At 43.2% G+C, this 12431-nt stretch overlaps 2 protein-coding genes across 4 annotated transcripts; both read right to left on the reverse strand.

Annotated features, from left to right (window-relative positions):
- Positions 1-443: 443 nt before the first annotated feature.
- On the reverse strand, positions 444-4063 carry nan (transient receptor potential cation channel subfamily V member nanchung). The gene is made up of 8 exons (XM_018099421.3): positions 3205-4063; positions 2919-3145; positions 2714-2867; positions 2011-2662; positions 1722-1948; positions 1506-1657; positions 911-1442; positions 444-837 (listed from the first exon to the last, which is right to left on the reverse strand). The coding sequence occupies exons 1-8, from the start codon at positions 3601-3603 to the stop codon at positions 664-666; spliced, it is 2517 nt and encodes an 838-aa protein (XP_017954910.1). The 5' UTR covers positions 3604-4063; the 3' UTR covers positions 444-663.
- A 551-nt stretch (positions 4064-4614) lies between these two features.
- On the reverse strand, positions 4615-12431 carry rdgC (retinal degeneration C). Of its 3 annotated transcripts, none has more exons than XM_089259914.1 (11): positions 12152-12431; positions 9213-9340; positions 8263-8341; positions 8063-8187; positions 7830-7997; positions 7568-7771; positions 7351-7500; positions 7221-7286; positions 6503-7159; positions 6333-6432; positions 4615-6261 (listed from the first exon to the last, which is right to left on the reverse strand). In XM_089259914.1, the coding sequence occupies exons 1-11, from the start codon at positions 12429-12431 to the stop codon at positions 5909-5911; spliced, it is 2310 nt and encodes a 769-aa protein (XP_089116040.1). In that variant the 3' UTR covers positions 4615-5908. The 3 variants fall into 3 exon arrangements, with proteins under 3 accessions (XP_089116040.1, XP_089116041.1, XP_089116042.1); XM_089259915.1 differs by lacking the exon at positions 12152-12431 and adding an exon at positions 10118-10312; XM_089259916.1 differs by lacking the exon at positions 12152-12431 and adding an exon at positions 9864-10095.

The following is a 12431-nucleotide window of genomic DNA, read 5'->3' on the forward strand; positions in this document are numbered from 1 at the left end:
CAATATGGAGTAAACGTTTCCGGTGCCTGCGATTCTTGTTTTACTTTTTTTTCGTTTCTTTTTTTGCAAAAGGATCCCACGCGGAAGACAGCATCGATCGTTGATCTTGATATCGATGCATGGCCTATCGCTAATGGCCATTGTCTGGCCGCACTTGCGCATGCGTAGGGCAGGTAGAGGCACAATGAAAGGTGTCGAGGGCCCCCGTAAATCTGTTGCTACAATTTCAATTACGTAATCAAGATGCCGACGATATGCGCATGACAAGAGCCTTGTTGTTGGTCTCTTTGTGCCAAGCGATAAGCGGATGTTCCCAAGGATGCATGGAGCATACGCTAAAGAACCAACACCCGCCTCTGGCCATTGAAGCGGATTTATTGGCCAGACGTCCATAATAAAAACGGTTATTATCATTCAAATGTCGCATTATTGGCACCCTCTATGACGCGTCGCGCTAGTTTGTGTTTGCGATGTCGTAAAGCCGAGTTTTACGAGGCGCATTTAAATTAGCGTTAAGTTCAGCAATGGGTTGGGGTTGAAACGGCTCGTAGACTAAACATTTATTGCACAATGTGAACAAAATTTGAACAGCACAGCGAAGAGCGAAGCGTTCGATTCAATAAAACTTGAACTAGCTAAGCGGGGCATCGACAGGGAGCCGATTCACAAATTGGATTGCTCCGTGCTATCCGCCTTTGGGGCTGTGCCGAAGAACTTCTCGTACTCCTCCTGACGGCGGCGGGCGCGTGCCTCTCGCTCCATTTGACGCTTTTTGGAGAAACGTTGATGGATGCGCTTCATCTCCTGCACCTCCTTCATTTCCTCCTTCTCCTCGTCCTGCAAGCAAACAGATAGACAAATACAGCTCTCTCTCTCTCTCGCGCTCTCGCTCTTAGCTTAGTCGACTTACAGTCATATTGAGGCGCAGGACCAGCGCTCGCCTGCCATCCGACATCGACTGGCTATAGTGCATAAAGTTCTTGAGGCGTTCGCCGGGCGGCACACTGCGCTCCACGACCAGGACAATGCGCGCCCACTGGCGCTGCCATTCGTTGCGTATCTCGGCTATCTTCTGGTAGGTGTTGCCCATCATGGCGATCAACATGTTGACCAGCAGAACGCTGACAATCACCATGAACAGAAAGAACAAGATCTTCGCCTCGTATTCGTGCTGCGTGGACACCATGGCGCCATAGTAGTCCCCGAAGTTGGTCAGCGACATCAGAAACATGGCCACGATGGACTCCATGGGCGAGGGCATGGGATTCGTTTCGGCATCCTGATCCTCGGGCGCAGATGGATTATCAAAGGTCAGGAAGATGATGTAGAAGGCCTGGGAGAAGCCCATCACAAACACCAGGTAGATGGAAACGAAGCGCAGCAAGTCTCCCATTACCATGCGATATATCATCACAACGAAGGGTCCGACGGTCTTGAAGCCCCTAGAAGACACACAGAGATCTTCAGTTACGTATGGGCGGATGGCATGTGGGCATCTCACGGACCGACAAAAGAAGAGGAAATAGGGCGCTGTCGTCAGCATGATTACCACTGTCACGTGATCGTCGATCTCGGTCAGGCAGGAGACTCTCAGCCAGGGTATAGTCATCATCAGCGCGCAGGAGAACAGGAACATGACACGTGAAGGAGCAGTCATCTGAGTGGAGAGACACCTAGTTATCCATATAGAAGATAATTCAGAATTTCAGTTGTTATCCCACCAGATTCTCAATGAACATTTTGTAGCCCAGGAAACGCGCCTCCCTCAACGCCACGACCAGATAGAGAATGGCGCCTACAAAGTTGATGAGCTCGGCGATAATGCGAAGCTTGGCCAGATCCGACTCCAGATTCATGAGCGGACACTGTGCATAGGTCTGCCACCAGGCGGGCAGAGTCTCGACCTCGTTGGGATCATAGTATTCCGTGAAGTTAAGCCAGAAGGTTTCTGTGCGGACAAGAAATTAGAACTTGAAGATCATTTATCAAACTTAGAGAGAAATAACAAACTGTATTCGGTGCTGGAGGTGGCACGCTTGGACAGCTGAGTGAGGCTGTGATTGCTGTACAGGTCGTGAGTTGTGCTGGCGTTCGACGCAGCCGCTGGGCTGCCAGCCTGATCCTCGTCTTCGTCCTCCTTGGCCTCCGGGCCCGGACGCAGTATGAAGCTGAACAGCGAGATGAGAAAGTAGAAGGCAAACATGTAGAACTGCTTGTAGAAGCGCGACTTGCAGAAGGTGTCCCATTTGGTCTTCAGCAGATCGATGACCACGCCATCCAGCAGCTCGAGGTGCTCCAGCTTGTCGCCGAACACCACAAAGTTCAGCACCGAGTCCTTGTTGATGTTGCCCGTCTCCTCGTTAATGGTGTCGATCATGAGCAGCGGATAGGCGGCGCAGGTTATGCTGCCCAGCTGCCAATAGATCTCGCGCTCAATGCTCATCACGTGGAAGAACATCTCGACGCGCCCGAGCTTGGCCGCCAGCGTCAGGGGCGTCAGATTTTGAACGTTGCGCACGTGTATGTTGGAGCCCACCTCGTAGCCCACGTCGAACATTTCGATTTTCTCGTAGATGACCAGCATGTGCAGGACGGTGTTGCCATTCGTGTCCTGGAAATCCGGATCTGCGCCGCGTGCCAAAACCAGCCGGAAGCACTCCTCCTGCAAAAGTTGATGGTAGACGATAGATGCACTTGATTTTCCTTGACTTACCTGGGACAGGCAGGCGGCAAAGCTCAACGGATACTCGCCCCAGTAGACGTAGCCATCGTAGTTGGTTATGGGCTGCAGCGCCACGTACTCGTGGTCGGGCGAATCTGTGCGGGAGGCCTTTGTGTCCTCGGCAGACATGAAGGCGCCACAGCAGCTAGGTGAGGAATACGTTAGGCCGGGAGTCAGACTACGCAGAGCTACTCACCGTTCCTGCACATCCGCATTGGCATCCAGCAAGTACTTGACCATGGCCGGATCCTCGTTCACAATGGCAATGTGCAGCACGCTCTCGCCGTAGTACTCATCGCTCATGTAGATGTCCAGGATGAGCTTGGGATAGAACTTCAGGAGACGCTTCGCCAGATCTGCGTGCAACGAGGAGGCATTCAGCAGGCAGAGATGCAGAATCGTTTCGCCCACAGCGCCGCGCATCTGCGGACAAATAACTCAATGGAACTGCAACTGGATAAGTTTATCTCAACTGAACTCACATTAAGATCCCAGCAGACAAAGCGGTAGGCCGATGGATTGGATATGTACTCCGCCTCGGACACCTCGGGACAATAGTCGTGTATGTTGAAGTCTTCGTCGGGATTCTCCAGGGCGCGTATTTCGGGCAGTTGCCTCGTTCGGGGTCTGTCCCGATTCCGCAGCAGCACCAGCTTCGATATGGGAAAGTAACGGCCAGCGCCCTTGTTATATAAAAATGGTTCCACCTTCGTTTTGATTGCATGATCGATCTCGGCAAACTGCTTGGTTTGGCAGGCGCGCTTCATCATGTCCACCAGAAGGCCGCCGCCCTTGAGATTGACAAACTTATAGAGCGCCTGGGTGGAGACTCCCGCCTGTTTCTTTACGCCACTTGTCACATTGCTCTCGGTATTTCCCATGATGAAAGCTGCTCAGGTATCCAGAAATCGATTGGAGATGGTCGAAATTCTTCCAGTTTATTTGTTTTTGTTTATTTTATTTTTATTTTTGATGAAGCGCGACATTTTTATTCTTGAACCTAGTTTTGACTACGCAATGTTCTCGAATTTCTAGTCTGTTTTTATCCTTCGAGTGCACATCGATTAAACATTTCCACGAAATGAGCGTTGCCAATGCAACAGCTGAACTTGAGCCTAATTTATTGTTTACAATCCGTTGCCAGGCATCGAACTTGTTGCATATTGCTGCACATCCAACAAGTGTTTCGCCCATATCCTCGATAATTGCAAACTTGTGGATTCCAATAAAAACTTGAACTTTTCGCATTGCATGTGCCACGTTTCGTGGCCTTCTTCCACCTTGACATACTGAACTAAAACACGATTACGTTATTATTGAATCGATTTAGATTTTATTTTCGTTTATTATTAGTGTGTGTATGACTCTCTGCAATTAAAGCATTCATTTCTTCTACTAATATTACATTTATCAAATTACAAACTGTTCACAGACGAAGTTAAATTTATTTTGCGCCACAATACTTTTCAAATATTTCTAGCGAACGGCCACCCTAAGCATTTAAAATTTATATTTGGCGCCTACCTATGTGACCGTCGCATAATTGCGCCATCTACATTATGTAAACAGAAACTGCGTTAACAGAATCCCTGTGCCACTTAGCACTGTTAAAAGACTCAATGCTACAGCACTATTGAAAAGTACGGTCATTTAACAGTGATAAGCATTTGTCCTTAACAGCTCCAAAAAGCTGCTTGCTATGTTACTCAGAGTTGGATTTTAAAAATGATTCAAATCGAAAAGAATATTTTGTAAATATTGAGTCATAATGGATTATAATACTGTTGTTATTAGGCAAAGTCATGAAACAAACCTGTTTGCTATGTTATGCACTAATATATTTGGAAATTCACATAATTCGTAAATGAGCAAAACAACAAGCTAATCGTATATATAGAGTCAAAAGATTTATTTATTAAAATGTTATTTCCTTATGAGGCAAACTCATTAAATTTTATTTGGACCAGATCGTTAGTTTTGATTATAGATATTAGCTACAATGTTTGATTTAGTGAGCTCCTCTGTGCTCAACTTAGCAATTTCCGAATTTCCAAACATTCATTTGAGAGCATTAATTGTAAGTAGTTATAATAGATTATATATTTATGTATGTATGTGTATATCAGTATATTCATATATGCATATCGTTAATTGATTTCTTGATGTTAATTCACTAATGTAGAAAGACTGGACTTATCAAAATATATGTATATGTATGTGTATGTATTTTGCATATAACATAAATATATTTTTCTTGCATATTCATAACATTGCCCAACTGGGCGTATATATGTAACAATATAATTACTATTGTATTAGGTAAGCATTTCAAAACAATTTTAAATGTTAGATTTTGATCCCTTGGCTTGAACAATGTGTTTAAACAATTGCGATATTTATATATAAATATTTGTATATTTATGAAGTAAAACGTGATAGCAATTTGTTATCTTTTCTTGTATGTAATTCTTATATATTCGAGTATCGCCGCTTCATATATAAATTGCTGTTATCTATGACTTTATATATCCTTTGTACTTTGGGTAATTATAAAATAAAATATATTTTAGTTAAAAGCAGTTCTTAAAATCCATTCTTTCACTTATTGCTAATTGTAATTGAATGCAATTGAGAGGAAACTAAAGGCTGGGAATGATGCGGCCCATTGGCCATCTTTTAGCTTGCCTTCCCGTATGCTTTGGAAATATATGTATATATGTATATATATATTAGCAGAGGTAATGGAGCTTAGAGCTAGATATCATATATTTTCTAATGGATATATTTTTATATAAATATTTGCTCTTTTCTGTTAATCACCAACAAACACTTTCCTCGATCCACAGTTGTTTCATAATTGCCTTTCAAATCGTTAATCGTTATATAAATATATATGTATGTATGTAAGTAAGTATGCTATATACCCCGAAATTTAGTTGTAAATTTGTGCAAAAAGTAAGCCAATCAGTTGGAAATAAACTTTAGGAAATATTTTAAGCAAGCCTTGAAAGTGTTGAGGGGTTGAAAACAGCTGAAGACATATTTATTTAGGCTTGGTTTCAAAAGCAAGTTGGAATTCGATCTGTTATATAACTTAAGCATACTTTTAGTGTCAATATATTAGATCTGACCTCTTATAATTTAGAGAAATAATTGCATAATTGTACTACCCACTCCTTATAATGTTTATGACCTTTGCCCCACATCCTTCGCCTCACAGTCCGTCGGATCGATATCCTGTTCAATAAGCACCATATTTTTGGATATCTTGTCAGCGAGCTTTGTCACCGAGTCCGAGGGATGCTGCGATATAATGGACTTGGTTGTCGAACGCTTGCGCAGGTACTCCTCCTGCTGTTCCTTTCTGTGCAAGTCGCTGAGCCTAAAGGCCTCCAAGAACTCGTTCAGATCCACCTTGCCGTCCCCATTGAGATCCATCATACGGCACTTCTCCAACATCTCGTTCTTGGAGTAAACGCCAGGCATATGAGCGACCAGCAGATCAATCGCCTTCTCGAACTCATCCAGCGTTATCTCACCTGAGCAGAAAAGAAGTGAGATTTCAAATTAATCAATCTCTGATTAGATGAGCGACTTAAGTATACTGAACCTGAATGATCAGCATCTATAATATTGAATATGGTCTCCAAGCTGGCTTTATTGGCATACAAAGCGTCCATGACCGATGTGCCGTCAGCCTCGGCTTTCATCTGCAAGAAAGCGACGATGGGGTCCAATAAAAATTAAATAACAATTTTTCATTTTTATTTCCTTGCTTACAATAACATCCGTGTCCAGCAAATCCAAGGTTCGTATATAGTTCACGCTTTGACTATCCGTGCCGGGCGCCAGCTTTTCGCGCAGCAGTCGCCAGGGCAGGCCCAACTTGGTGACGCTCTCCATGACAAAGCACCACTTGGCAATGGTTATGCAGCCGCTGTCGTCTGGGTCGTACTTCTGAAATTCCTCCTCCAGCTCATCGCGGTGCTCGCGCATTCGCACAGCCAGCTCCTTCAAGGCCGCGCACTCCACGATGCCCATGCGCTGCTTGAAGGACAGCTCCTTGGTCTGCGAGGCGGCCGAAATGTATTGGACAAAGTGCGGCACCAGCTGGTTGTTCAGGCGCATATAAGCGCCCTTATTGGAGCCGATGGCATAGTAGTTCGAGGCAGAGAATATGGTGATGACCTGCAAGCAATATATGCATACAGTTAGATATGGACTTTCAATCAAGTCTAGTATCATCCTCGCCTTGTTGTCGTGCATAAACTCGTGTCCATTTGGCTTGCATTCGTGCGAGCGTATCACGTAACTGAGTCGATGGCGCTTCAAGAACGATTCTGTTGTATCCGGCCCGAACCAGACACCGGCTCCACGCAGCTGATTCGGCTTACAGCCTTGCGAGGCCTGTGGATCGCTCCACATGACATCGAAAATCTGCAAACATATTTAAGCATTGAACGTAGGGGAAAAGGTATAGATTTTTCCTTTCGCTTACCTGTTGCCACTCAGCCTTGTCCAGAGCCTCGCCATCCATTAGAGGGGGTCGCAGAATGGAAACATACTGAAAAGGAATTATGCAAAATATAATTATACCATATGCATATTGGTTGCATCTGTGCCTCTACCTTTCCCCTGTCGATGCTTTTGATGAGATCAAGGTTGGTGGTATCCGAGAAGCCGCCGTGGACGATTAGCACGCGATTGTTCAGTATGGATCCCAGTGGAAGCCAGCGATAAACCTCATCAATCAGCGACAGCAAGTACTTGTGATTACGCTTTAAGGAAGAAGAAAAGAGGGGAGCTACAAATAAGAGAATAAATGAAGCTATTAGCTTTACTTACTGGATACTTTCCTTCTACTTCGCGTATAAAGCCGTATCGGGCATTCATAACACTGTCTTCGTGATTGCCACGATTCAGGAAGACCGCATTAGGGAATGCCAGGTACAGCGATAGCAGCAGCAGGAACACCTCCAGCCCCCTTTTGCCTCTGTCGACAAAGTCGCCATTGAAGACATAAGGATTGCTAGCGGACGGCAGGCCATTCTGAAAAGAGCATCGGAGGAGTATGGGAGGGCGTTGCGAAATTCTTGTTAGGTATTACCTTATAGAGCACAACCAGCAGGTCGTCCAGCTTGCCATGCAGATCCCCACAAATGGTCACCTGCTGGGAGACAGCGGTCGACACCATCCAAAGGTTCGGCATCTGTTTGAGCGACTTGGCAGCCTCGCGCAATATCAGGCACACATACTTTGGATGCAGGCGATTGCCCTGCAAGGATTGAGCGCGGTGTTAGAATGGAAACTTGAGGGATTGGGAGCTGGCATGTGGCTTACCCGTTTCTTGCGGAACACATCAATCAAGAGATCTATGTGGCTCTTCTGTATGGGCACTGTTAGTTCTATGCGCGCCATATCCCCGCTCTCCTCATACAAGGTACCACTCTTCTCCAAGCCAGAACCTATTGGGAATTGTTATCAGTTATCAATCATCAGTTATCGGAGGGGATTGAAATAGAATCAGATGTGGGACTTACATCGCTGTGAGTTAGATTTATTTCCTGCCTCGGCGGCCTGAGGCATGTGCTTGATAAGGTCATTGAAGAACTTGTATAGCTGGAAATAGAAAGCAATTAAATATTTAATGTGACCTATATAGCAAGTTCCCTCCACATATCTCTCTACATATGTATGTGCACTCAGTATGCGTGTCGGTGTGAGTATTCTTTAGCTCATTTAAGTATTATCGACTTTCGAATCTTAACAAATGCACATTTCTATTTTGGCCGAGTTTCGCTGCTAATGCTCATTCCAGCAGACTTGTTCTGTTTACAAGGGTAAGCCGAACCGAACGCATTTTATATGCAAGTGCATTAACTGAACCTTTACTAAAATATATATATTTACTTAATAGTATTAAGGTATGAAAAAAAAAAGAATGAAAACTGTTGATTGAAATCGCATCAATAATTATACAATTATATTTTTGCTTTCAAATATAATGCCTGAGGAGTTCCTTAACTTTAATCGTTTAAAATCTCTATAACCATGCCAAATTATATCGTAATTTTTTTACTTGTTATCAAGTCGGCATAATCTAAGCTCACTTTCAACCGCTCAAGCTCGCTTTAATCATACCTAAATAATTATACGATAATGTTGAATGCCATTAAATAAATCGGAAGCAAGCAGAAGCAATCACAGATCTTGTATCTTCTCAAGTTCTACTTGTTCTACTAGTTCTAGTCAACTAACAATACTTAACTAGTTGAGGAACTATCTGCATAATAAATTTCACGTTTCCACCTCACTCATTTTTTCCTCTCTTTCCCAAATGAAAATTGAGTCAATCAGTAAAAAGTCTATTCAGAAATTCTATCCCTTTCGCTCGGTTCGTACGCAAATATATCTAATAATTTCTATATCATCTATATACTATATTAACAGCATGCATACATTATTTATGCATATCACATCATTTACTCACCTCCGCCTGATCCTGTTCGCAGGCATATTCCACATTTTGAAATATTTGCCAATTGCAACGCTTCCGCATCTCCTGACGCGCCTGATGCCGGCGAAACCATTTTTGAATAAATATTGCCGCACGGATAGCTGAAAGGAATTTTAGCATTTAAATTGAAAGGAACTCAATACAATTCTACAATGCTCCATTTGCATTTACACAACATTCATATTTTATGCTACGAGCTACAGTAACTTCATATCGAGTAGAGAAGACAAAAGTCTATTCGAGTTCCGTTTAGCTATTTAGCTGTGCGTCAACTTATATCGGGCAACGTAATGCAATTCCGAAATGCACTTAACCTAATAGGACTACAAGGCACTTAAAATTCTATAATGCACTTCAACAAATTCGCATTGTATTTGCCTTGGTGCACGCGCTTTTGTCGAGGTCCTTGAAACTCCTGTGGAATGAAGTCGAGGACGCAAAAGTTGTCACGGACCAACTAATTGAATGATTGCTCTAACGTTTTTGGATGCAAGGACTGCATAGCATACCTCTAAGCACAAATTGCATATATGTATTCACATACATATAGAGGCCATATATACATACATACATACATATATGTGTGTGTAGTGTGTGCTTCCTACAAATTAAATTATTACTTGCCGTTCTCGTCCATTATTATGTAATAGAGGCGAAGAATGGAGTACTAAAACAAGAATTCTCTACAATGTGTGTTGTCGTTGTTCTGTTCTGTTCAATTCTGTTCTGCTGTGTTGTTGTTGCTGTTGTTGTTGTTGTTATTGTTGGCACTAAATTTAAACATTCATTAAACTATTTAATAACAGTACAACATTTATTGCATAGCAGTCAATGGCTGAGAGTTCTATGGTGTTTCAATTACACATTGCATTGCATACATTCTTCTAATTTTTGTTTACGTATTTTTCTACTTTCAATACAACCCATTGATCGGTCAGATATAGTTGATTGCCCGATTTATCATGATAGCTTCGATTGCACTTATGAACATATATTTAAAACTTGTAAAAATCAATTATTATAGACTAGAAAACACTCTTTTCACTGTTGTTCACGCGGCATCCCATACAAGACTGCGGCTCGAATGACCCGCAAACGGTATTTCAGTGGTTCTCTAGTGGAAACACCCCTCGACCGCCATCCATCGTCGCCACCCTGTGGCACTGGCACTACGTACCTATATTTGTCTGTGGTTCTACGCGAGTGTCGGCCCAGTCGATTTTAGCCCCCTCTTGGTCAATAGCAATGTGGTCAAGCAAAGTGTCCAGGGGAGCGGGTCGGTCTGGGGGCTTTGGCTGTCGTCGTCTGCTAAATTCGTTTGGGGAGCCGCACAAATTGTAACACAATACAGACGGCTGAAAACACGACAATGGGGCTGACCCCTGGAAATAAGGCTGAAATTGGATGGGGGCCAACAGGGGGTGTGGGGAGGTCAGTGAAGTGTCGGACATGATATTGGTATTGTTTTATATTATTTTTTGTTTTTTTGTGTGTTGAAATTAAGTAGACCACTTGACTTTAAGGACTGCAATCGCTCTCCGCTCTCCAGATCAGGTTTAGTTCAATATTTTGGTTGAAGCGTCTCCCACACCCTCCACAAATCAATATCAGGGAATTACATTTACGAAATAAGGGTGTTAACAGATGGGGCGTAAGTGTTGCCATGACTGATAAAAATAGATTTGAAATAGATATTTCGGTCGGGATTGACTGATCGATTGCCCGACGGAAAGCTGTGCTGATAACTTGATAACGGTTGATTTGAATTTAAAAACTAATTGACTGACTGCAACGATTAAATGACTGTCGGATTTACATTAAACCTGATTGACTGGCAAAAGGACTGTGTGATTAACTGAGTCATTCATTTACAAACTGACTGACTGATTAACTGGTAAAGCTGATTGAACGTTTTACTATTGATTCGCTTACAATTTATTGGCATAATGATTGATTTCCTTGGTGACTGATTGACTATTAAGGGCAGAACTGATGGACATACTGGATAAATGATGAATTTATTAACAAACTGTCTTACTGATTGAACGATTCATTGACTCTGAAAACTGATTGCCTGCTAACATGCCGATTAATTGATTGACTGAATGAAGTTTGACATACTGAGGATTGACTTATAACTTTAATTATTGATTGAATGGCAGAGCCGATTGACTGCTTAAAGGGCTGACTCACTAATTGACTAAATGATTGAATGACTCACTGATTGATTGATTGATTGATTGAAAAAGTGACTAATTGAATGAATGATTGCTTGACTTACAAACTGGCTGACAATGGTTGATTAAATTAACATTACTAAGGACTCTGTGATTTCCCCAACACGAATATGATAGTCCCGTTAAATAACTGGCTGACTGAGTGATTGACTAATATGACACACAATAAATGACTGATTGACTAATCCTGCCAACTATTTTAGTGAATATACCTGTCCAAATCGAGTGATTACATTTTAGCTAGACCCATATTGAATAACTGCTTAATTTATCAACTGACGGACAGAGTGGGTAAACGGCTAACTAAACGCTTGATTAATTAATGTACTAATTGACTGGTTGAGCGATTGAAACGCCGCTTGCCTGATTGAACAAATCGTCGACTTGTGGCTGACTAATTGCCAATAATTAACCAAGCTCGCTGTCACAGCCGTCAGCCGAGTGGACCGAATGCCTTTCTTTGCAAAATTAATGACTGCAAATTGACTTCAGATCGAGATTTAAAATTCTCCATGAGCAAATCTTGTAAGAGCTGTAATCTCATATGGGAGATACATTGCTGGGAGGCTGGATCAACTATGCTAGTTTCATTATTTATTTATTTTTATTATAGTAGTATAAGTAGCGGTTGTAGTAGATGGCGATAGGATTTAATTAGTTGAAATCGGTACTCACATTTCTCGACTCGCGTTGCACTCATGCCTCGGAGCGGTTTGCGGAAGTGCTTGCACCAACCTTTCCTGTGGAACAGCTGCAGCAGACTGGATGCGCGCGTATTTGGCTGAGGAGCGAGCGTTTGCGGCTGGCCATTGGTGCCCAGTGTGGTGGTCTGCATGCTGGCACCGACACGCTCTATTTCCGACGAGCGGCACGAGGAGGCGTCCTCCACGGAGGAGCTGCGTCGCTTGCCACCGCCGCCGCCAGCTCGCTGCAAGCAGACACAGCTGCGCAACAT

Source organism: Drosophila navojoa, chromosome 4, assembly GCF_054131105.1.
Source record: "Drosophila navojoa isolate 15081-1374.11 chromosome 4, UAZ_NAV_1.0, whole genome shotgun sequence".
NCBI lineage: Eukaryota > Metazoa > Arthropoda > Insecta > Diptera > Drosophilidae > Drosophila > Drosophila navojoa.